At 53.8% G+C, this 21,893-nt stretch overlaps 1 protein-coding gene and 2 long non-coding RNA genes across 9 annotated transcripts in view; 1 reads left to right on the forward strand and 2 right to left on the reverse strand.

Moving 5' to 3' along the window:
* Nucleotides 1-2,525: 2,525 nt before the first annotated feature.
* FLOT2 (flotillin 2) lies at nucleotides 2,526-21,851 on the reverse strand. 7 transcript variants are annotated; one of them, XM_077970649.1, is made up of 12 exons: nucleotides 21,648-21,851; nucleotides 12,127-12,208; nucleotides 9,036-9,126; nucleotides 7,392-7,482; nucleotides 6,276-6,399; nucleotides 5,748-5,866; nucleotides 5,512-5,625; nucleotides 5,302-5,421; nucleotides 4,998-5,212; nucleotides 4,381-4,564; nucleotides 3,904-4,053; nucleotides 2,526-3,791 (listed from the first exon to the last, which is right to left on the reverse strand). In XM_077970649.1, the coding sequence occupies exons 4-12, from the start codon at nucleotides 7,464-7,466 to the stop codon at nucleotides 3,753-3,755; spliced, it is 1,140 nt and encodes a 379-aa protein (XP_077826775.1). In that variant the 5' UTR covers nucleotides 7,467-7,482; nucleotides 9,036-9,126; nucleotides 12,127-12,208; nucleotides 21,648-21,851; the 3' UTR covers nucleotides 2,526-3,752. The 7 variants fall into 7 exon arrangements, with proteins under 7 accessions (XP_077826775.1, XP_077826777.1, XP_077826776.1 ...); XM_077970651.1 differs by lacking the exon at nucleotides 21,648-21,851 and adding an exon at nucleotides 18,446-18,637 and having other exon boundaries at nucleotides 12,127-12,357; XM_077970650.1 differs by lacking the exon at nucleotides 21,648-21,851 and adding an exon at nucleotides 18,436-18,637 and having other exon boundaries at nucleotides 12,127-12,357.
* Nucleotides 14,669-18,639, reverse strand: LOC144335397 (uncharacterized). The gene is made up of 3 exons (XR_013406246.1): nucleotides 18,589-18,639; nucleotides 18,120-18,421; nucleotides 14,669-16,367 (listed from the first exon to the last, which is right to left on the reverse strand). It is a non-coding gene; the product is annotated as an uncharacterized LOC144335397 (long non-coding RNA).
* The window catches only part of LOC144335398 (uncharacterized), a 55,164-nt gene continuing 48,484 nt past the window's right edge, over nucleotides 15,214-21,893 (forward strand). Inside the window, exon 1 of the long non-coding RNA XR_013406247.1 lies at nucleotides 15,214-15,345. This is a non-coding gene — a long non-coding RNA (uncharacterized LOC144335398). The remainder of the gene's footprint in view (nucleotides 15,346-21,893) is intronic.

Genomic DNA, 21,893 nt, shown 5'->3' on the forward strand with positions numbered 1-21,893 from the left:
AACTTTATGTTTTGAGTTTTTACGTTAGGTCTGTGATTCACCCCAAATTAGATTTGGGTATATGGTGTGAGGTAGGGGTTGCAATTCAATTTTTTTTTTTTTTTTTTTGAGACAGAGTCTCACTCTGTTGCCCAGGCTAGAGTGCAGTGGCATGATCTCAGCTCACTGCAACCTCTGCTGCCCGGGTTCAAGTGATTCTTCTGCCTCAGCCTCCTGAGTAGCTGGCATTACAGGCGCCTGACACTGCACCAGGTTACTTTTTGTAGTTTTTTTTTTTTTTTTTTTTTTTTTTTTTGAGACGGAGTCTCGCTCTGTCACCCAGGCTGGAGTGCAGTGGCCGGATCTCAGCTCACTGCAAGCTCCGCCTCCCGGGTTCACGCCATTCTCCTGCCTCAGCCTCCCGAGTAGCAGGGACTACAGGCGCCCGCCACCTCACCCGGCTAGTTTTTTGTATTTTTTTAGTAGAGACGGGGTTTCACCGTGTTAGCCAGGATGGTCTCGATCTCCTGACCTCGTGATCCACCCGTCTCGGCCTCCCAAAGTGCTGGGATTACAGGCTTGAGCCACCGCGCCCGGCCCTTTTTGTAGTTTTTATTATTTTTTGAGACAGAGTCTCGCTCTGTCACCCAGGCTGGAGTGCAGTGGTGTGGATCTCGGCTCACTGCAAGCTCTGCCTCCTGGGTTCATGCCATTCTCCTGCCTCAGTCTCCCAAGCAGCTGGGACTACAGGTGCCCACCACCATGCCTGGCTAATTTTTTGTATTTTTAGTAGAGACAGGGTTTTACTGTGTTAGCCAGGATGGTCTCGATCTCCTGACCTGGTGATCTGCCCACCTCGGCCTCCCAAAGTGCCAGGATTACAGGCGTGAGCCACCACGCCCAGCCTATTTTTGTAGTTTTTAGTAGAAACAGGGTTTCACCATCTTGGCCAGGCTGGTCTTGAACTCTAGACCTTGTGATCCACCTGCCTAGGCCTCCCAAAGTGCTGGGATTACAGGTATAAACCATTGTGCTTGGCTGCAATTCAATTTTTTTTTTCCCCAATACAGACCCAGTTGTTCTAGCACCATCTGTTCCTTTCTCCCTTGAATTGTCTTGGTGCCTAGAATTACCTTTTAAGGTGTATCCAATGGTATCACTCCTTTTTCAAAGCCTTTCAGTGGTTTCCCACCTCAGAATAAAGGCCAAAATATGCCTCATTAAGGTTCGACATGATCTGGAAAAATGAGATCCTGACTCATCTTCTGATACCCTGACTTACTCCCTTGCTCCAAACATCCTGACCTTGCTATTCTTTCATCATGCCAGACACTCTCCCGCCTCAGGCCTTTGGATGGAAAGCTCTTCCTTCAGATATCCACATGGCTCATTCCTTTACTTTCTTCAGGGCTACGTTCTTAATGAGGCCTTTTTTGGATCCCCTAAAATTTCAGCGGCCTCTCACACTTCTTATTTCCTTCTTTTCCTTATGACTTACCATTATCTAATATACTGTATGTTTAATTTTTCTTGTTTCTATCTGAATGTAAGCTTGAATGGCTATGCATTTATTTTGTTGACTCATCACTCTGGCATCTGAGACAATGCTTAGTACATGGCAAGCATTTGATAAATTCATTAAATGAATAAGAATGTTGGCTGGGCGCAGTGGCTCATGCCTGTAATCCCAGCACTTTGGGAGGCTGAGGCAGGTGGATCACGAGGTCAGGAGATTGAGACCATCTTGGCTAACATGGTGAAACCCCTTCTCTACTAAAAAATACAAAAAAATTAGCTGGGCGTGGTGACAGGCGCTTGTAGTCCCAGCTACGCAGGAGTCTGAGGCAGGAGAATGGTGTGAACGCAGGAGGCGGAGCTTGCAGTGAGCTGAGATCGCGCCTCTGCACTCCAGCCTGGGCGACAGCGAGACTCCGTCTCAAAAAAAAAAAAAAAAAAAAAAAGGATATCGAGGCCCAGAAAGATGAAGTTACTCACCTAAGATTACACAGATAATAAATAACAAAGCTAAAATTTAAACCTAAGTTGCCTTACTTCAGAGTCTAAGCTCTTAAGCCTGAGAGATGGGCTCCATTACTGAGTAGGGCTCAGTATACTGGTACAGAGGTGCAGTGAACTGGCAGGTTCCTCCACCTTTTCTTTTTTTGTTGTTTTTTTTTAAGAGATGGAGTCTTGCTATGTTGTCCAGGCTGGACTCAAACTCCTGGGCTCAAGCAATTCTCTCACCTCAGCCTCCTGAGTAGCTGGCACTACAGGCATGTGCAACTGCGCCCTGCCAGCCCCCTCCACCTTCTGCCTGTGATGGAGCCAGATGTTCCAGGGCTGGGGTTTGACCTCAGCATCTTAGCCAATCAGGCATGTCCAAGGCACAAGGCGGGGGCGGTGGCGCAAGGCCAGTGTGCTGTGTGCTGTTGCCCTCCAGTGGCTAGGGTGGGGAAGAACAGGCTAAAAGCTGCCTTGAAGTTGAAGAGGGATAGGGGACGCGGTTGGTTCTTGGTTCTCTCCTCACAGAAGACACAATGCAGGGGTGGGCATTAAGAGATCTTTATTTTACCAGAAGGGACAGGCAGTGGGGCAGTGCAACATCCAAGCCCCAGACCAGACATGCAGCATCCACATGCAGGAAGAGCTACACAGGCTGGGGCAGGGCCAGGGTGGGGTGCTGGGACCACTGGACATTCACAGCACCCCTGCCAAGACGCTTGGGTCCTGGGCTCTTCTGCCTCCATTGGAGCAACGAGACAGAGTATTGGGTTGCTTCCCTATGGCTGGAACCCCATCACTCTGGCCAGGAAGAAAGATGGCACAAGGGCTCTGGGGTCTGGCCAGGTTACAGCACTCTATTCTGTACAGGGTTGGCACAGCCTTGTCCACCAGAAGGGCCCAACACCCAGGACAGTGCAGCCCTAGCAGGAAGAAGGTCTACACACTTTTCTGTCCCCAACAGGGCTAGACCCTTATCTCAGAAAACTTAGCAGAGTTGGCACCAAGCCCCACCGCCCCAGCAGACACATGCCCATGAAGAGGCCTTCCCTGAGCACAAGCAGGGGCCTCCTAAGGCAGTAGGAAACTGAGGAAGCTGCTGCAGACAGGAGGCCTTGCCTCTGTGCCCGTGGGGTCAGGGAGAAAGGACAGGGTATGAGCGCCAGCCGGGGTCTTGGGCAGATGAGGGGAAAGACAGTGGTGCTAGGCCCTGCAGGTCATGGCTGCCCAGACCTAGACGGGCAGCAGCAGGTGAGGCTGTGGGCTTCCTGGGGCAGGATTTAGGGCTGGGAAGACCAGTCCGGGAGAGAGGACAGTGACCGTCCTACATAGAACCCCTGCCCATGCTGAGCTCTGGCCACAGCCATAGGGAGGATGGGCAGATGCACAGAGAACTTCAAGGCACCAGGATTCTGAGGAGCAGCAGGGCCACCCCCCACAGACAGAGAGTGATTGTAATAAACATCTTCAGCTTAAACTACATGATGTGCATAGGGGGAAAGAAAAAGAGATAAAGGAAAAGACACACAGGGAGATGAGACACAAACCTGATGAAAGTGGCAGTGAAAGTGGGGTAAAAGAGAGGAAGAGGAGGAGGTGGACAGAGACAGGAGGGACAGGAAGACAGCCAGAGATGGCCTGAACACGCAGCACTTCTGGTCCCTTCAAGATAAGGCACCAGAGTCAGTAACATTCCCGTTGTTCTGTGGGATTAAAACGGGTGCTGGAGGGAGGGCTGGGTGGCTGCTGAAGAGAGTGGGCCTGCAGGAGCCTCACACCTGCACACCGGTGGCCTTCTTGATCAGGGGTATCTGCAAGGATGGGACATGCCATGAGGCCTTGGCTCCAGGACCCAGGACCACTCTGCCTGGCCAGTCCAATAGGCTGCCCAGGCAACCCCACCGCAGCTAGGCAGGCACACACCTTAGACAGGTCCACGCCCGTGAGGGCATGCACAGAGGCAGGCAGCTCGGCCAGTAGTCGGTTCACTTCTGATGTGACCTTGCTGTTGTCTCCACTGAGGACCACAATCTCATCGACCTTGGTAAGTGGGGCAGCGATTTTGGCAGCGATCTAGGAGGTAAGAGTGGGAGGAGAGCCTGGTTGGCGCCGACTCCGTTCCCAGCCTGGTTCAGCATCTTTCCCTCCCTTCCTCAACTCACTCCAACCCCAAAGCAGCCTGGGCGGCCCTTAGTGAGCCATGGTAAGAGAGGCCCTGTAGGCCAGGGATGGCTTAGGTCTGTTGTAGGGTTCCTGCCCCCTGCTGAAGATGCTCCTCATTTAACCCTTCTAGCCACCTGTCCCTGTGTTACTCGCAAGGCCCAGAGAAGTTCTGGCACTTGCCCAGCTAGTCAAGCAAGGACACTTGGACCCTGGGACCCACTTAGGTGGAAGCCTCACCTGGGGCAGGGCCTCCAGCACCAAGGCCATCTTGGCTGCATCCCCGTATTTCTGGTAGGCTTCCGCCTTGAGCTTCATCCGCTCAGCCTCCGCCTTGCCCATTGCCTCGATGACTGCTGCTTCCGCCTCCCCTATTTTGCGGATCTTCTCAGCCTCTGCCTGTGCCAAGAGGACCTGCTTCACCCTGGGGGAGCCCAGGCCAGGCAGGATCAGTGGGATGTACCAGGGTCCCCTCAAGCCTTGCCTGGGGGCCAGCAATCCTTCAAATACTCTGCCTTGGGGGCTGTCAGGGGTGGGAAACATTTGAACGGAGGGGGGTGGCCTCACCTTCTAGCTCTGGCCAGGGAAAGGCCACCAGCTCCCAGCTCTAAGTGGGAGGGGACAAACCAGGATGCTGTCTATGCCCAAGCACTACAGGCACTGGAGCCTCCTTTATCTATTTAGTCTTCCTAACAGCAGTCCCACAGGGTACATGGGGTTATCCTCACTTCACAGTGAGTAAGAAGACACAGTGGAGGAGAAGTGGCTTCCAAGCTGTGGTCAGGAGAGTACAGGGAGTGCACTGAAGGCAGAGGAGGCTGACTAAGCCCTGACCCTGGCACCTGGGCGGCTCTCACTTTTCACCCTCGGCAATCTGCTGGATACGGTGGGCCTCGGCCTCGGCGGGCCGACGCACTGTAGCGATGAGCTCCTTGTCCGTACGCAGGATCTCCTGTGCCTCCACAGCAATCTGTTTCTTGCGCTGCACAACCTCAATCTCAATCTCTTCCTGCCGGATCTTCTGCTGCTCACGGGCCCCCTGCAGCTCATAGGCCAACTGGGCCTCAGCTGTCTGTAGCAAGAGGGTGGTTGGCATATTAGAGTCTAGTCACCAAGTCCTGATCCCTGAGGCCCAACCCAGGATGCCCTCAGGCTGCTCACCTTGATGTTAACCTCCTCACTGAAGGCTGACTTTTGCAGCTCGAAGGCTCGCTTAGAGTCAGCAATCTTGGTGTCTGCCATGAACTTTACATCCAGCATCTCCTTCTTACACTCAGCTTCCTGGGGGCAAAACGGGCAGGTGAGTGAGTAGAGGTCCCGAGTCATCATGGTCCCATCACCCCTGAGCTTCCTGTCCTTGAACCCACGTACCCGGATGCCTGCGTCCCGTTCAGCCTCTGCCACGCCAATGTCAGCATCTCTCTGCACCACGGCAGTCTGCGTCTTGCCCAGGGAGCTCAGATAGTCCACTTTGTCATACACGTCCTGGGGAGGGAATGGGGTAACAGAGGCTCAAAGGAGCAGCCAGAGGCACAAAGATGCCCCTCTAGCGAAGCCACCATCTGCCAGAGGGACACCAGGAGATACAGCTTCCCATCACATCGTACCTTGATGGTGAAGCTGAGGATCTCAATGCCCATGCGGCCAACGTCAGGGGCTGCCACCTCCCGCACCAGCTTGGCAAACTGGTCCCGGTCCTGATAAATCTGCTCCACTGTCAGGGTACCTGGGGGCAGAGAGATCAGGGGCTGGCTCCCCAGGGACCCAGCCAGCTGGGGAAGGGAGGAGGCATGCATGTAGAGGTCGGGGTGCATGCAGGGTGCTGCAGTCTGAACTGGGTCTCCTGGGGTATCTTCTCAACAGCACTTAACACCGAGCCTCCTGCTGCACAGTCCAGGCTGGACAAGGAAAAATGTCCCAAGCAGCACTAGGTTCCTGAGCAGACTGACAGCCCCCATCCCACCCCAGTGCCCTCTCCTTCACTCAAGTCACCTGAGGTTTTGAAATTAAATATTTGAGGAAGAACGTTTTAGCTTGAAACACCAGTGAAACAGGTCCCCTGCCCAGCCCTGCACCCCTTCCTGCCTTGGCTTAGGGGCCCCGTGAGGCTCCTCAAAGGCAGGACAGGGCCTCACCGAGGATGGAGCGCAGATGTCCCTCCAGGGTCTGTAGGACGACGTTTTTGATGTCCTGCACGTTCTTACCCAGAAACTGCTCACAAGCCACAGCCAGGAGCTCCTTCTCTGTCATAATCTTCACCTGCCAGTGATGACAGAGGCATTTCAGCCAGGCTGGAGTGAGGAAGACGGAGGCCCCAGACCCAGAGGTAGGCAGGATGATGGCTGTGCCTCCTCCCTTCCTTTTTTCAGACCTGGAGGCCCTAGGGGGCTGGAATCTGTCTGAGGCCTCTAGTGGGGAGATAGCAGCACAAGGGCTTCTCACACTGTGAAACTTCACCTGCACTGGCAGCCCCAGGCCCTGCCACGGCCTCTCATGGGCATTCGGGACTTGTCTCCCCACCCCTTCAGCCTACTGTCCCCTCACCAGCCAATTCCTCCCTTGCAGGCTTCCCACACGTGGGAGACCCTGAGGCTGAGGGGCAGAGAGTATGACAAGCAGAATGAGCAATAGGGACACAGACAGAGAAGGAAAGCGCCTGGACAGGGCATGAGAGGGTTGGCGGATGCAACCAAGGATGCCTCTCTTTCTTGAGGTACTCAGCCAACCCCTCGCCGAGGCCTACAGCATGGCTGAACCTCGCTGCCCTGTGATGCCAAGAGGTGGATCGGGGCTGGAAGCCCTCACCTAGGCCCCCAGCTGGGAATATGACACAGCTTCTGACTCCCAGAGTCCAGAGCTCCTCTGCCTCACATGCCTCTCCCTCTGGGCCCCACCCCTCCCACCCCATACCCAGGGAACAAGGAAGGCCTGGATTCTGGGGCTTGACATTTCCAACACCTGCAAAGAATGGGGGTGGGGTTAGTGAGCCAGGAGCCCTCAGCACTGGTTCTGTCCCTCGTGGGCCCGCTGAGGAGAGAAGGGGTGTCTGTTAGTCCTGCTGGGTGGCCAAAAGGGCCCGGTGAGCATGTTCCAGTGGCGACGACCCGACTGGCCCTCTCTTGCGGGACTTGCGGGGGCTGGGGCGCTGGAGAGAGACTGCCCCTGGCTGCTGTCCTCTCCTCCTCCCCCCGAACCCGAGTACAGGACCAGGCAGCTCAACGGACATGCGCAGGGCTGCTGAGTTACTATACCTGGGCGACACCCGTCACAGTTAAAGCTACCCCCTCGGCCGTCTCTACGTCCTCGCAGCGGGGCTGCAACGTCATAATCTCTAGGGAAATCCTGCCAAGAAACGCAAAACAGGGGCATGGGTCTGGGGGCGCAGGGCCTGGTGGTGTTGGGAAAGAGTCCAGTACCTCACTGCTCCGGCTGCGTCCTGGTGAGGAAGGTGGAGGAAGGACTCTCAATGGGGCTGAGATGGGAGTGTCTGAGAAGGAGGTGGGCAGGAGGGCAGGTGGGTGCAGATGGCCCCAGGGGAAGGAGTGGAAGTGAGCTGTGTATGTGCACATACTCTCTGCTCAAGCCAGCCTGGCTGGTTGTGAGGAAAACGAAGTAGAAAGAAGTGGCTGTAGGTGGTTGGGGGCTGGTGGCTGGGGGAGAATTCAGGTGTAGCTGTGTGTATGTTCTAGGATAGCAAGTCAGTGCTGGTCCTCCCGGCTCTGCTGCGTAGGCCATCGTGGATGTCATCTGAGCCTCCCGCAGGGGCCCTGGCCCATTCCTTGATCTACCCAGCACTCCAGGGTGCCCCAGGAAGCTGCCCGGAAAGTTCTGTCTGATTGCCTGGCATCCTGGAGTATGCGCACTGCTGGGCTAAGATGGAAGTGATTCTGTACCTGCCCCTTGCCAGAGAAGCCCTACCGGGTGGCTGCAGCCTTTTGACTTGAAACCCACATCTGGTATTAGGCCCAGGTGGGTCACATGGGGAATGCACACTGAGGTCACACTAGAGCTTCTTGGCCAAGGAGTGTTAACCCTGGAAAGAGTTGTTCTGGCCAGGCAATCTGATTCCTCCAGGGTCCACAGTCACCCGCCTTAAAAGGGATCTGGGCATGTGCAGGTGTTTCAAGTGCAGGTGTGGGTGTGGAGCGGGACAGGACTGCATCAAATGGGGTGTTGAGGGAGGCCTGGACCCTACCCCTTCCACACAAGGTACTCCAAGCCTCTCAGGCCTCTGCACTTCCCATGGCTACAAGGGCTAAGGAGATGGGGATGGTCCCCTTCCCCATTAGAGACGGCAGGATGGGTGAAGAAGGGAGTGGTGGTATAGTGTTTTTGCCTAAGTGGAGGCTGAAGGGCAATTTAATGCAGAGGGAAGGGGTGAGAAAGATGCAGTTCAGGCCTCTTCCAGCCTGGGAACCTGCTGGCACACAAGCTCTGAGGGGGCGGGGGCTTTTTGTTGTTCACTCCTGCAGTCCACATGCCTCGAATTGAGAAGGTGCTCAGTAGAGAGCTGGTGAATGAAGCAATGAAGAGGGGAACCCACACATGACAGAGTAAGCATTTGGAGCTACTTAACACTTAAGCCCAAGAATAGATTTCACCAGCTATGGCTGCATGGTAATGAAGGCCTGGCATCCAGGGACACTCACTGGCAGACTTGGCAAAGCTTCCAGAATCCCTTGCTGTTTTCCCACTTGCAGTCCAATAGGCAAGGGCAAGGGACCTGGGGATCTACAGGGATCCATACTGGCACCCAGAGCAGTTGGAGGAGAGAAAAGAGGAGAGGGAGGAAGGCACGGTCTCAGGAGGGGAGTCCACTGGCTCCTGTCTGCCAGGCCCCGCAGGGCAGGAAGAGAGAAGGTTAGACATGGAGGAGGAAGCAGGTGGGTTATTACCTGTGCAACCCCTGTTACGAATAGTGGAACCCCCTCCGACGTCTCAATATTCTCACAGCGACACAGGATGGTCATAACCTCCAGAGACAGTCTGAGGAGCAGCCAGGGGATGGGGAGAGGTAGGGACAGGAAGGGGAGGAGGGGACACAGCAAACACACACAGTAGTTACCAGACAAGCACCGATGCCTGATGCCTGGGGACGGCGGTGGGGGGGCATGCTGTCAGTAATCCAACCCCCCAACTGCCAGCTCAGCTGAGGGCTGCAGGACAGCAGAGACCCCCCGTGCTGCTCCAAGGCCTCTGGGTCTCTTCTCTAGCCCCAAACCCTTCTAGTGAGGACCTGCTGGGCTGGGGAAGATGCCTGCTGCCACTCTGGGCCTGCGGCCTGAGGTCAGGAGGCTTGTGCACAGCGTACCTGGGTTGCCCGCCACCTCACTTTCCCAGGGATCCTGTCGCAATCTGGGAGACTGAGCCTTAGCCCCCTGTCTTCACACAGGTAAACCTGTGTTTCCAGAAATCGGGAGTAGGAGGCTATTCTGGGGACTCCTGAGCTTTAGCAAATGCTGAATCCACCAGGTCTGCACTTTCTATCACTAAGAAGGCAAGGCGAGGCCAGAAAAGCCCAAATGTTCTGATGTGGGGGTCAAGGAAGGCTGGGGGAGGAGAAAGTGTGTTCCTGCCAGAATATTCAGGGACAACTGGGAGATAAGGGAGACATTTAATTGGGAATTTCCAAAGTTTTCCAGGGGCAGAGAGAAGATTATTGGCAAAGAAAACAAGGTGCCTCGAAGCTCCCTGGGCCATGCTGGCTGGGCCTCCCTAGGCAGTGTGTGTGCAGGGTGGGTGTCTAGACAGAGTCCAGGCTGTGGACAGTGTGGAAGGTTTCCCTAAATCAGAGGAAGGAAGAGAGGACAGAGGCCGAGGGTGAAGGGGCAGAAGCAGGTGGAGGGGTGATAAGCAGCAGCAGTCAATGTGCAGCCCCCATCTCAGCCCTGGGAGGGGCCATCCCCACAGTGCCAGCCCTGGGGCTCTGGCCATGCAGATGTGAAAAGGTTGCCTTCGTTTGAGCCCCTAACACTAGCAGCCTTGGGCCTGAGAGGATTCTTGACCCGGCTCAGACGGGAACCCACCAAGCTCTCTTCTGGGGAAGGAGAGAGGGAAACAGGGGAGAGAGAGGGAGGGAGGAAGGGTAGTGGGGAGGGAAGAAGGGAGGCTGCAGCTCAGATGCCAAAGGTGGAAGAATTGCTCAGGTAAGAGAGAGCTGCCCACATCAGGGCCTCGGGATAGTATAGGATGTGGCAGCAAAGTGTAGCAGGAGGGGTCACTGAGCCTGGAAGAAGAATGGCTGACCCCAAGGGCACGTGACATATAGACAGTTGCGGAAAGGACCTCGAGAGGGAGGCTAAGTATCCAGGCTGAGTTAGAAGCCTCTACTCTGACCCGAGAGGCTCCTGCCAGCATAGGGAAATAAAGGCCCCAGCCTGTGGAGATGTCCCCCAAGCAGGCTAGGGATTGGGGAAGAGGCTGCCCCCGAAGAAAAGGGGATGAGGGAAGGACTACTGGCTCAGACTACCCAGCAAGTGAGACCAGAGGGAGGATGTGGAGCCTGGGTGTGAGGTCAGTGTCCTGGGAAGAGATACAAGGCCCTTCTCCTCTAACTTCCAAACTTGCTGTCAGAAAGGCTCGGCCCTTCTGTCCTGGCTCTGCCCCCTGGAGCAAGAAGGGAGAGCAGGGGACCAAGAATCCAGAGAACGGACTGCAGGGGAATTGGCCTAGCAGTGGCTGCCCATGCAGGACAGGTGTCTGGACAAGATACTCTGTTGTGCTGGGAATGCACAGTGTGCGGGGTGGCGGTATGTCTGCAGAGGGCTCCCCACGGCTTCTGACAGGCCACTGGCCCACTCAGGTGCAGCCAGGATCCTCTTGAGTGGAGGCTGTGGCCACTATTGATTACTCTGACACTTTGAGCTTTAAACCAGAAGAGTCCCCCAGCATCGCTCACCTCCGGCCAGGTAAAGTGAGGGAGAGGTGGGAGAGTTGAGCGGTTACTGGGAACCAGTGAAGTTAATCCATTGTGCCATGCTTCCCAATTCCCCCTGACCCTAGCAGATGCCCTCAGACTCCCAGGAGCCTCAAGCACTAGTAGCTTGGTGCAGACGTGAGCTGCTGACAGGTGGGGGCTGGGGCAGAGGGAGTTTCCACTGGAATCTCCATGATTTCCCCTGTGGGGTGACCGACCCCCTTGCAACATGACAGCTCTGCTGCCCTTGTTGCCTGGGTCGTGGTTGGGAAGGGTCTGCTCCTCTCCTCCCCACCACCCCATCTCCCATAATCAGGAAGGGGGCAATTGTGAAAAGGTAGCTGGCATGCCTCATCTCTTGGGTGGGCAGTGAGGGTGCCAGGAGAGGCCAGGTCTGGCCCTGCCCTAGGCTCTGCAGGCAGCGGCAGGTAGAGCCGGATGGTGGGTCCTCTGGGGAGCTGAAATCTCACTTCCTCTAGTAAGTCTTTCCAGACTGATTTAGGAGGTTCAGACCTGTCTTGCTCAGCCCCAGCACTAATTCATTAGGTCCCCCTCCCTGTCTAAGTCTAACTCACCACTGTCATAGAACCACTTTTGACTATATGTCATTCTCTGCCACACAGTCCCTGACTGCAGTCCCCAGGGCCTGCATAGGTAAGGGTGTGCATGGGGTCTCTCCAGCCTTTCCTCCGTTCATATGCCCACTCCAAACTGGGTGTGTAATAAAAGACTTCTTAAATAACTTTGAGTTGTAATCAGGAAATCAAGATTCTGCCTGGGATATGACCCTGAATTCTCTGGGACAGAAGTAATGCCACCTCCAGTGGAAAAAAGAACACCCACTAAGGAGGGGGTGCCCATGACAGACCTACCTGACGCGTGTCTCCCGCACCCCTGTGCAACCCCTCTCACATGCTTCTTAGGAGGCGCCCTCCCCACCCCTCCAACAGAATGGAATGTGGAAACGGTGGATGCTCTAGCTGACCCTCAGCGTGAAGCAGAACAATGCTGGAAGCCCCCTATCTCCCTGGCCCACTCCATGACAGGTCCTAGAGCCCCCAGGTGCTTACCTCTGAGTGTCGGAGATACACCACCAGGCCCAGGCCCAGCCGCCAAACACGTACTGTTTATAGTCGGAACCACAGCAGCCCCCTGGGGAGCAAAAAAACCACCACAGGTCAGTCTGTTCTTGGGTCTGTCTACCCTCCAGCCCACTGAGCTACTTTTGTCCTTTATCTGCTCTGATACTTTTTTTTTTTTTTTTTTTTTTTTTGAGACGGAGTCTCGCTCTGTCACCCAGGCTGGAGTGCAGTGGCCGGATCTCAGCTCACTGCAAGCTCCGCCTCCCGGGTTCACGTCATTCTCCTGCCTCAGCCTCCCGAGTAGCTGGGACTACAGGCGCCCGCCACCTCGCCCGGCTAGTTTTTTCTATTTTTTTTTTTTTTAGTACAGACGGGGTTTCACCATGTTAGCCAGGATGGTCTCGATCTTCTGACCTCGTGATCCGCCCGTCTTGGCCTCCCAAAGTGCTGGGATTACAGGCTTGAGCCACCGCGCCCGGCCTTGCTCTGATACTTGACAACGCCTACTGTTGGGTGCCTAGTGCTGAGGTTACACATAAATGAGAGAGAAGTTCTCCCTGCCCTTATGGGACTTAAAATCTTGCTTGGTAGACAGGCAATTTACATAAAGAGAAGGATAGCCAATGAATAGTTCAGAATATAAGTGCTTCCAGAGAACAGAAGAACAGAACAGGACAATGGGCAGAGGTGATCTGGAAAAGCTTTTTTTTTCTGAGACGGAGTCTCGCGCTGTCGCCCATGCTGGAGTGCAGTGGCGCAATCTCAGCTCACTGTAAGCTCCGCCTCCCGGGTTCAAGCCACTCTCCTGCCTCAGTCTCCCAAGCAGCTGGGACTACAGGCGCCCGCCACCATGCCCGGCTAATTTTTTGTATTTTTAGTAGAGACGGGGTTTCACTGTGTTAGGCAGGATGGTCTCAATCTCCTGACCTCATGATCCACCCGCTTCGGCCTCCCAAAGTGCTGGGATTACAGGCGTGAGCCACTGCGCCTGGCCTCCATTTTTTTTTTTCAGACAGAATGTCACTCTGTTGCCCAGGCTAGAGTGCAGTGGCGCAATCTCAGCTCACTGCAACCTCTGCCTCCTGGGTTCAAGTGGTTCTCCTGCCTCAGTCTTCTGAGTTGCTGGGATCACAGGTGCCCCTACACCACACCTGGCTAATTTTTGTATTTTTAGTAGAGACAGAGTTTCATCATGTTGGCCAGGCTGGTCTCAAACTCTTGGCCTCAGGCAATCTGCCCGCCTTGGCCTCCCAAAGTGCTGGCATTACAGGTGTGAGCCACCTCACCAGGCCAGCTTTTTTTTTTTCTTTTCTGGAAACGGAGTTTTGCTCTGTTGCCCAGGTTGGAGTGCAGTGGCATGATCCCGGCTCACTGCAACCTCTGCCTCCCAGGTTCAAGCAATTCTCCTGCCTCAGCCTCTCGAGTAGCTGGGATTATAGGCATGTGCCACCACACCCGTCTAATTTTTGTATTCTTAGTAGAGACAGGATTTCACCACGTTGGCCAGGCTGGTCTCGAACTGTTGACCTCGTGATCCACCTGCCTTGGCCTTCCAAAATGCTGGGATTACAGGCGTGAGCCACCGCGCCTGGTCCAGCTTCCATTTTTAATTAATTCAATCAATAAACAAGTATGCCCTGGAGTTCACCTGTTATCACGGTGGGTGTAGACAGAGAGGGAACGCAGACGGGGACAACACTGGGGGGCTGGGAGGGGAGGAAGAGTCTCCCAGCCAAGGTGAGGGGGTTTGCTCTTCTGCCTGGCAGACACATCTCAGTGAGGCTGGTTCTCTACTTTCAGAACATTCAGAATGACTTTGTTCCCCACCCGTGGGAACGGGTGGGGAAGGCAAGGTCTCAAAACAAAGGCTAACTTGTGGTACCAATGGGAGAAGTGAAGACAAAGCAAAAAGGCCTAAAAAGGAACTGGTTCGGCCGGGCGCAGTGGCTCACGCCTGTAATACCAGCACTTTGAGAGGCTGAGGTGGGCGGATCAAAAGGTCAGGAGATCGAGACCATCCTGGCTAACACGGTGAAACCCCGTCTCTACTAAAAATACAAAAGAAATTAGCTGGTGTGGTGGCGGGTGCCTGTAGTCCCAGCTACTCAGGAGGCTGAGGCAGGAGAATGGCATGAACCCGGGAGGCGGAGCTTGCAGTGAGCTGAGATCGCGCCACTGCACTCCAGCCAGGGTGACAGAGCGACTCTCCATCTCAAAAAAAAAAAAAACAAAAAACAAAAAACAGGAAGTGGTTCTTGGAAACAGTGTGTCAACTATACAGAATATCTAATTCAGCCACAACCCAGATCCATGATCTAGACATGTTCTACATGTTCCCTATACAGAAATGAGAAAAATCAATTCCTAAGATTCTTGTAGTGAATTCTCTTGTTAATGTCAAAATTCCTCAGCAAGTTCAAGGAAACCTTCATAAAACTGGACAGGCAGTTAACTTGCAGTGCAAAAAAATGTACAGGAAACAAAATTCTAAGGAAATAAGTGATCTGGGAAAAACCAGAGAGTGTTATCATTTCTTTTTTTTTTCTGAGACAGGGTCTCATTCTGTCGCCCAGGCCAGAGTACAGTGGTGCAATCACGGCTCGCTGCAGCCTCGACCTCTTAGGCTCAATTGATCCTCCCACCTTAGCTTCTCGAGTAGCTGGAACAGCAGGTGTGTGCCACTATGCCCAGCTAATTTTTGTATTTTTTGTGCAGACAAGGTTTCACCATGTTGCCCAGGCTGTTCTCCAATTCCCGGGCTCAAGCGATCCACAGGCATTGGCCTCTCAAAGTGCTGGGATTACAGGCGTGAGCTGCCGCGCCTGGCCGAGCATTATCATTTCCACGTTCACAAATTTAGGTTTTCATGAAATCGTCAAAGAACCTCAAAAGGTTGTCTGACTCCCAAGGTCAAGGGTCTGGGGGAGTTTCATGCAGCTGGGTGTCTCTGGGGACTCACAGCAGGGAACAAGGCAAGAGGAGGGGCAGACGGCAGATCACACAGTGTCTTGTGTGTTAGGCCAAGAAGCTGTATGAGTGAGTGACAGGGAGCAAGGTTACCCTTGAGAAACACATAACACTTTGCACAAGGAGGAAGACACTGGGATCAGGGAGACTGGCCTCTTGCAGTAATCCAGGCAAGGCATGGTAGCTGATACTGGCAGACAACTTCTAGAGCAGTCTTATCTGTGACAACTTTCTGCAAGGGTAAGAATGTTCTATATCTTCTTCTGTGTTTATGCTGTGCAGTACAGCAGCCTCTAGCAACATGCAACTGTTGTGCACTTCAAATGAGGCTGGCATGACTGGGGAACTGAATTTTTTATTTAATTAATTTAAATGGCCACCTGTGGCTCCTGTTCACATTGGACAGTGCAGCTCTAGAGTCTGGGTTTGGGTGGATGGTGAGGACAATAATAGAAACAGACACAATGGAGAGGACGGGAAACGGGACAAATTTTGGGTGGGTGGAGGCAAAGAAATAAAGACCTCCCAGTGGGCTTGAAAGGTTGGAGAGCTGGCATCTAATACTGCCTACCAGGCAGGTAACCCCGTTTTCTGGGTCTGCTGCCATGCATGAAGTTCCAGTAGCAGAGCCAGAGGTCCAGGGATCAAAGAGCAGCCCTACAGTGTGGGCAGGGAACAGTAAGAGGGGGTCCTGGGTCTCTGTCTGTCTGTTTCTCTGGGGTAGAACTACCTGCTTACAGGGCTGCTGTTCAAGGTAAGCCATTCCGGGCTTCTCTGACCTGGGAAGTGGGGTGGGGAGGCCTCTGAGGACAAGCACTCAATCTGAAACCCAAACCATCTCAGGATCAGGTGAAACTGGAAGGGGACCAAAAATCACAGCTTATTCTACATCTTCTGGCCTGGTGGGGGCTGGGGCATGGTTGCCTTGGGCTAGCTCCAGGGGACTTCTCAATGTGCAGTGGGAAGGTGGTAGTGGTGGCGGTAGGATGAGGGAGTGAGTGGGGTGGGGGATGGACAGGGTAGATGGCCACTCTTTGTTTTCCGTTTTGTTTTGTTTTTTTTTTTTTTGAGACAGAGTCTTGCTCTGTCGCCCAGGTTGGAGAGAATTGGCACAATATTGGCTCAATGCAACCTCCGCCACCCAGGTTCAAGAGATTCTCCTGCCTCAGCCTCCCAAGTAGCTGGGATTACAGGCAACCACTAACACGTCTGCCTAATTTTTAAATTTTTAGTAGAGATGGAGTTTCACCATGTTGGCCAGGCTGGTCTCAAACACCTGACCTCAGGTGGTCTGCCTGCCTCAGGCTCCCAAAGTGCTGGGATTACAGGCATGAGCTACCGCACCAAGCCCACCCTTTACCTTTAACTTATTCTTTGGCTTGCGGAGCAGGCTGCCACAGCTCAAGCTGGGCCTTGGCTAAGGGCAACATGGCCAGGTTCCCAAGGGTTGCAACAACAGGAAGCTGAAACTGCCAGATTGCCCGCCCCTACCAGCATCCTCCCCTGGAAGGCAACTTCCTGCCAGTTTCCCGATCACTCAGCCTGAGCACCCCTCCCAAGAGGCCAGTTAGGTGCCTTTTTCTTGACTTCTGTAACTCTTACTCATCTCAAGACCTGGAAGTTTCTCCTGACTGTACCTCACTCTTTTTTTTTTTCTTTTTTTGAGACGGAGTCTGGCTCTGTCACCCAGGCTGGAGTGCAGTGGCCGGATCTCAGCTCACTGCAAGCTCCACCTCCCGGGTTCACGCCATTCTCCTGCCTCAGCCTCCCTAGAAGCTGGGACTACAGGCGCCCGCCACCACGCCCGGCTAATTTTTTTGTATTTTTAGTAGAGACGGGGTTTCACCGTGTTAGCCAGGATGGTCTCGATCTCCTGACCTCGTGATCCGCCCGTCTCGGCCTCCCAAAGTGCTGGGATTACAGGCTTGAGCCACCGCACCCAGCTACCTCACTCTTTCTAATCCAACTTGCTTTCCCTTTCTACAATTAAGCTGAAGAACCACAAAATACTCCATGATAACCTCTGTTCCACTCTCTTAGCCCTTCTCCAGGACACAGCCCCACCACTCTGCCCTCTCAGGAGCATCCCCTGCCCTTCCTGGCCTTCCTCTACCTTTTTTTTTTTTTGAGACAGTATTGTACTCTGTCACCCAGGCTGAATGCAGTGGTGTAATCATAGCTCACTGCAGCCTTGAACTCACGGGCTCAAGCGATCCTCCAGCCTCAGCCTTCCATACACTGCCATGACTGTCTAATTAAAAAGAATTGTTTTTGTAGAGACAGGGTCTTGCTATGTTGCAGAAGCTGGTCTCAAACTCTGGGCCTTAAGTTATCCTCCCACCTCGGTCTCCTAAAGTGCTGGGATTACAGGTGTGAGCCACCATGTCCAGCCCACCTTCTTCCCACTAGTCAAGAAGTCCAGGCCGGGCGCGGTGGCTCACTCCTGTAATCCCAGCACTTTGGGAGGCCGAGGCGGGCGGATCACGAGGTCAGGAGATCGAGACCATCCTGGAGAACACGGTGAAACCCCGTCTCTACTAAAAATACAAAAAATGAGCCGGGCGCAGTGGCGGGCGCCTGTAGTCCCAGCTACTCGGGAGGCTGGGGCGGGAGAATGGCGTGGGCCCAGGAGGCGGAGCTTGCAGTGAGCCAGGATCGCGCCACTGCACTCCAGCTTGGGCGACAGAGCGAGACTCCGTCTCAAAAAAAACAACAACAACAACAACAACAAAAAAAAAACAAAAAAATTAGCCGGGCGTGGTGGCGGGCGCCTGTAGTCCCAGCTTCTAGGGAGGCTGAGGCAGGAGAATGGCGTGAACCCGGGAGGCAGCGGCGCTTGCAGTGAGCGGAGATCGCGTTACTGCACTCCAGCCTGGGCGACAGAGCAAAACTCCGTCTCAAAAAAAAGAAAAAAAGAAGTCCATATCCTGGCTGGGCATGATGGCACATGACTGTAATTCCAGCACTTTGGGAGGCTGAGGGGGGAGGATTGCTTGAACCCAGGAGTTTGAGACCAGTCTGGGCAACATAGGGAGACCCTGTCTCTACAAAAAATTAAAAATTAGCAGCCAGGCACGGTGTCTCACACCTGTAATCCCAGCACTTTGGGAGGCTGAGGTAGGCGGATCACTTTAGGCCGCGAGTTTGAGAATAGCCTGGCCAACATGGTGAAACCCCATCTCTACTAAAAATATAAAAATTAGCCGGGCATGGTGGCGTGTGCCTGTAATCCCAGCTACTTGGGAGGCTGAGGGATGAGAATGGCTTGAACCTGGTAGATGGAGGTTGCAGTAAGCCGAAGTCACACCACTGCACTCTAGCCTGGGCAACAGAGGAAGACCTTGTTTTTTTTTAAAAAAAAAAACACTGAGTGTAGTGGCATGCACTTACAGTCTCAGTTACTTGGGAGGCTGAGGTGGGAGGATTGCTTGAGCCTGGGAGGTCGAGGCTGCAGCGAGCTGTGATCATGCTACTGCACTCTACTAGCCTGGGTGACAGAGCAAGACTGTGTCTCTAAAAAAAAAAAAAAAAAGGCCGGGCGCGGTGGCTCAAGCCTGTAATCCCAGCACTTTGGGAGGCCGAGACGGGTGGATCACGAGGTCAGGAGATCGAGACCATCCTGGCTAACACCGTGAAACCCCGTCTCTACTAAAAATACAAAAAACTAGCCGGGCGAGGTGGCGGGCGCCTGTAGTCCCAGCTACTCCGGAGGCTGAGGCAGGAGAATGGCGTAAACCCGGGAGGCGGAGCTTGCAGTGAGCTGAGATCCGGCCACTGCACTCCAGCCCAGGCTACAGAGCAAGACTCCGTCTCAAAAAAAAAAAAAAAAAAAAAAAAAAAAAAAGGCCCTATCGTACTAGGGAGTTTAGCCTTTCTTGAGCCACATACCCCTTTAGCAATCCAGCAATGCCTAAGGACCCCTCCTCAAGAATATTTATTATTTATTTATGTTTTGAAACAGGGGCTCACTCCGCTGCCCAGGCTAGAGTGCACTGGTGTGATCTTGGCTCAATGCATCCTCTGCCTCCTGGGCTCAAGCGATCCTCCCACCTCAGCCTCCGGAGTAGCTGGGACCACAGGTATGTGCCACCACTCCTGGCTAATTTTTCTTTTTGGTGCAGACAGAGTTTCGCCATGTTGCCCAAGCTGGTCTCAAACTCTTGGCCTCAAGTGATCCATCTGCCTCAGCCTCTCAAATTGCTGGAATTACAGGAATTAGTCTGGCCAAGAATACTTATAAATTCATAAAATAAATACATAAGAAATTATATTGAAAGTTATCAAAATTTAAAACCAAATGTGCAATATAGTAATATGTCGTTCTTTATTAATACATTAAATATTAAGATCTAGTGGTAAATCTAATTACTAGCTTAATTTCAAAATGTAAATTATTTCCTTTTTTTTTTTTTGAGACGCTTACAAGCGCGCGCCACCATGCCCGGCTAATTTTTTGTATTTTTAACAGAAACAGGGTTTCACCATGTTAGCCAGAATGGTCTCAAACTCCTGACCTTAGCTGATCCTCCCGTTTCAGCCTCCCAAAGTGCTGGGATTACAGGCATGAGCCACTACGCCCGACCAACAGATTTTCAAGGTACCAGCAATAACTGTAGTGTAGTAGGAAAATTTCTGCTAATACTATCATGAATTGTTGCCAACATTCATCATCACAGGAAACACTAAATTTCAGTTAGGGTGAGTGAAAATAAAATTATGCTTTTCTCCCCTCTTATCCCCACCCTGACCCCATGCAAATGAAAATGATTCCCCTTTAAAATTTTCAAAAGTAGAGAGAAAAAAGTTTTATGTAACAACTGAAGGAGGGAGGTTAGATAAGAAAGGATGGAAAAGATGACCATGAGATGTATTAACATCCTCCTTCTGAAACTGGGCTGGGTGAGATGCCTCTGGTCTTAGATGCAGGTCCAAGGCGCAAGGTAGACAGGTGGGGGCAGGGGTGGGAGCAGTTGCTCTGCTCTCTCAGGAGTCCACACGCAAGAGGGAGCTGGATCTCAGCTTGGTCATCTCAAATCCCAAGGTATCATTGTGCCAGGCATTCTCCGCCACCCCCAACCTTCTCTGCTTCCCTGACTCCACATTCTCAGTTCTCAGCATGACCTCCTCTTCCCACCCCTAAAATGGCTTTGAAGCTAACAGTGCATTGACTTCTGTTCTGAACACCAGGTTCTCAGTAACTGGAAGGCACAGAGCAGCCCATCTCTGGGGCTCTTCTTGCCGCTCAGTCCCAAGACTTTCCACAAGGATGGAACTGTAGCTTTTGTCTTCTCAGTCCAGAGTCTGGGCTTCCTGAAGGAAATTCCACAAGAAAAACAAAGTGCAGTGCAGATTCTGGTCTCTAAAAACCTTCTCTAAGGGTGTGGACTGGGAGACAGGTCCAGGTCATATACAGGAGCAAGTCTGGCTTCAGCGTTCTCTGGGAGTCTCCCTTCTGTCCCCAAGGCTATTTCTGGTCTTCAGGGGGGTAGGGTACTTATCTCCCACACACTGGGAATGTCCCAGTGGAGAGACTGATTTTGAGACCCAAAGTGAACTTGAAGCCATGTTTTGGAATGAAAATTCCCAGTGGATTTATCACACCTCTCCAAGGGTTGGCAGCTTTAAGGCCTGGCTCAGGGCTTCTACCCCCTTCTACCTCTTCAGTAACCAGTTCTACCAAATCTGCACGCAGGCTGAAAAAAATCAGCACTGATAGTGGGAAGACAGACAAGAGAAATTCCTCCAGCTCCAGGTCTCCAAGCTGTCAGGCACCGGGACCCCCCACCCCCGCCGCAACTCCTCAGAGTCAAGAGCTGCACAACCTGGTGGCTTGCAAGGTATCAGCCGCTTCTTAAAGCACCCCAAATATAAAATCTCAATAGCGGCTCCTTTTCCCCAGTACCGCAGTCCCCATGCCCCACCTAGACAGAAATAATGGAACTTGCAGCATTTTGCAATCCCGAGCTGCACAGCCCAGAACCGGGTTTCCCAACCTGTAGAGGCCGCACCCGCGTCTCCTGGGCGGGCAGTGCCAGTAATACCCAACAAGCCCCAGCGTGTTTGGAATTAACGGGTCTGACTGTGCCCAGAGAAAGGACCTCCATCTCAGGGCCCCTCCCCATACAGGCACCTGCCCTCCAGGGCTGCGCGACCCGCCCCCAATCCCGGGTTCTGGAATCCAGCCAAACCTCCGCGTTCCCCAAACCACTAGTTCCCTCCTTCCTGGAACCCCACAGCTTCAGTTCTGGACCCCCCACCACACGGTGGAGCGGCGGGGAGGCCCCGCCTAAGTAGGGGGAGGGGGAGGAGAAGCAAATAAACACAGGAAAACACGCAGCGGGAGGGGGAGCACCCGAGGGTGCGCAGCAAGGAAAGCGTGAGTACAAGGGGATCTCTCTTGTCAGGGGCCTCAGGTGCGGCCCGGGGGCCAGAGCCCTGCGCCGCGCGGTAGACTCAGGCCCAGCTCTTCCCTGTGCACTCCCCAGCCCTGCAACCACCCCGAGCACCCTCCACAGCGCCCACTTTCCTCGCCGCCCCCTCACCTGAAACCACCAGCGCCTCGTTGGGCCCCACCGTGTGGCAGTTGCCCATGGCGCCGGCGGCACTGAGGGCCCTCGGGACCGCACAGACCCGAAGAGCAGCAGCGGGTCCGCAGCGCCGGCCGCGCCCAGCCTATCCCGCCACCCCCAGCGGCCGGCCGCCCGCTCGCCCGCGCCCCTCTGTGGTCGCAGCCCCGCCGGAAGTGTGGCGGCGGAGGGCGGGGCCGGCGCGTTGAGGCAGGAGCGAGC

This window comes from Macaca mulatta, chromosome 16 (assembly GCF_049350105.2).
Source record: "Macaca mulatta isolate MMU2019108-1 chromosome 16, T2T-MMU8v2.0, whole genome shotgun sequence".
Lineage (NCBI taxonomy): Eukaryota > Metazoa > Chordata > Mammalia > Primates > Cercopithecidae > Macaca > Macaca mulatta.

Excerpts from the sequence above, each read along its gene's own strand:
- FLOT2 (XM_015118934.3), bottom strand. The coding sequence starts at position 21,696 with ATGGGCAACTGCCACACGGTGGGGCCCAACGAGGCGCTGGTGGTTTCA. Across the intron at positions 5,422-5,511 it reads AACGGGACGCAGGCATCCGG|GAAGCTGAGTGTAAGAAGGA; the intron begins GTACGTGGGTTC and ends TTTTGCCCCCAG. Across the intron at positions 4,565-4,997 it reads CAGATTGCCGAGGGTGAAAA|GGTGAAGCAGGTCCTCTTGG; the intron begins GTGAGAGCCGCC and ends GGGCTCCCCCAG.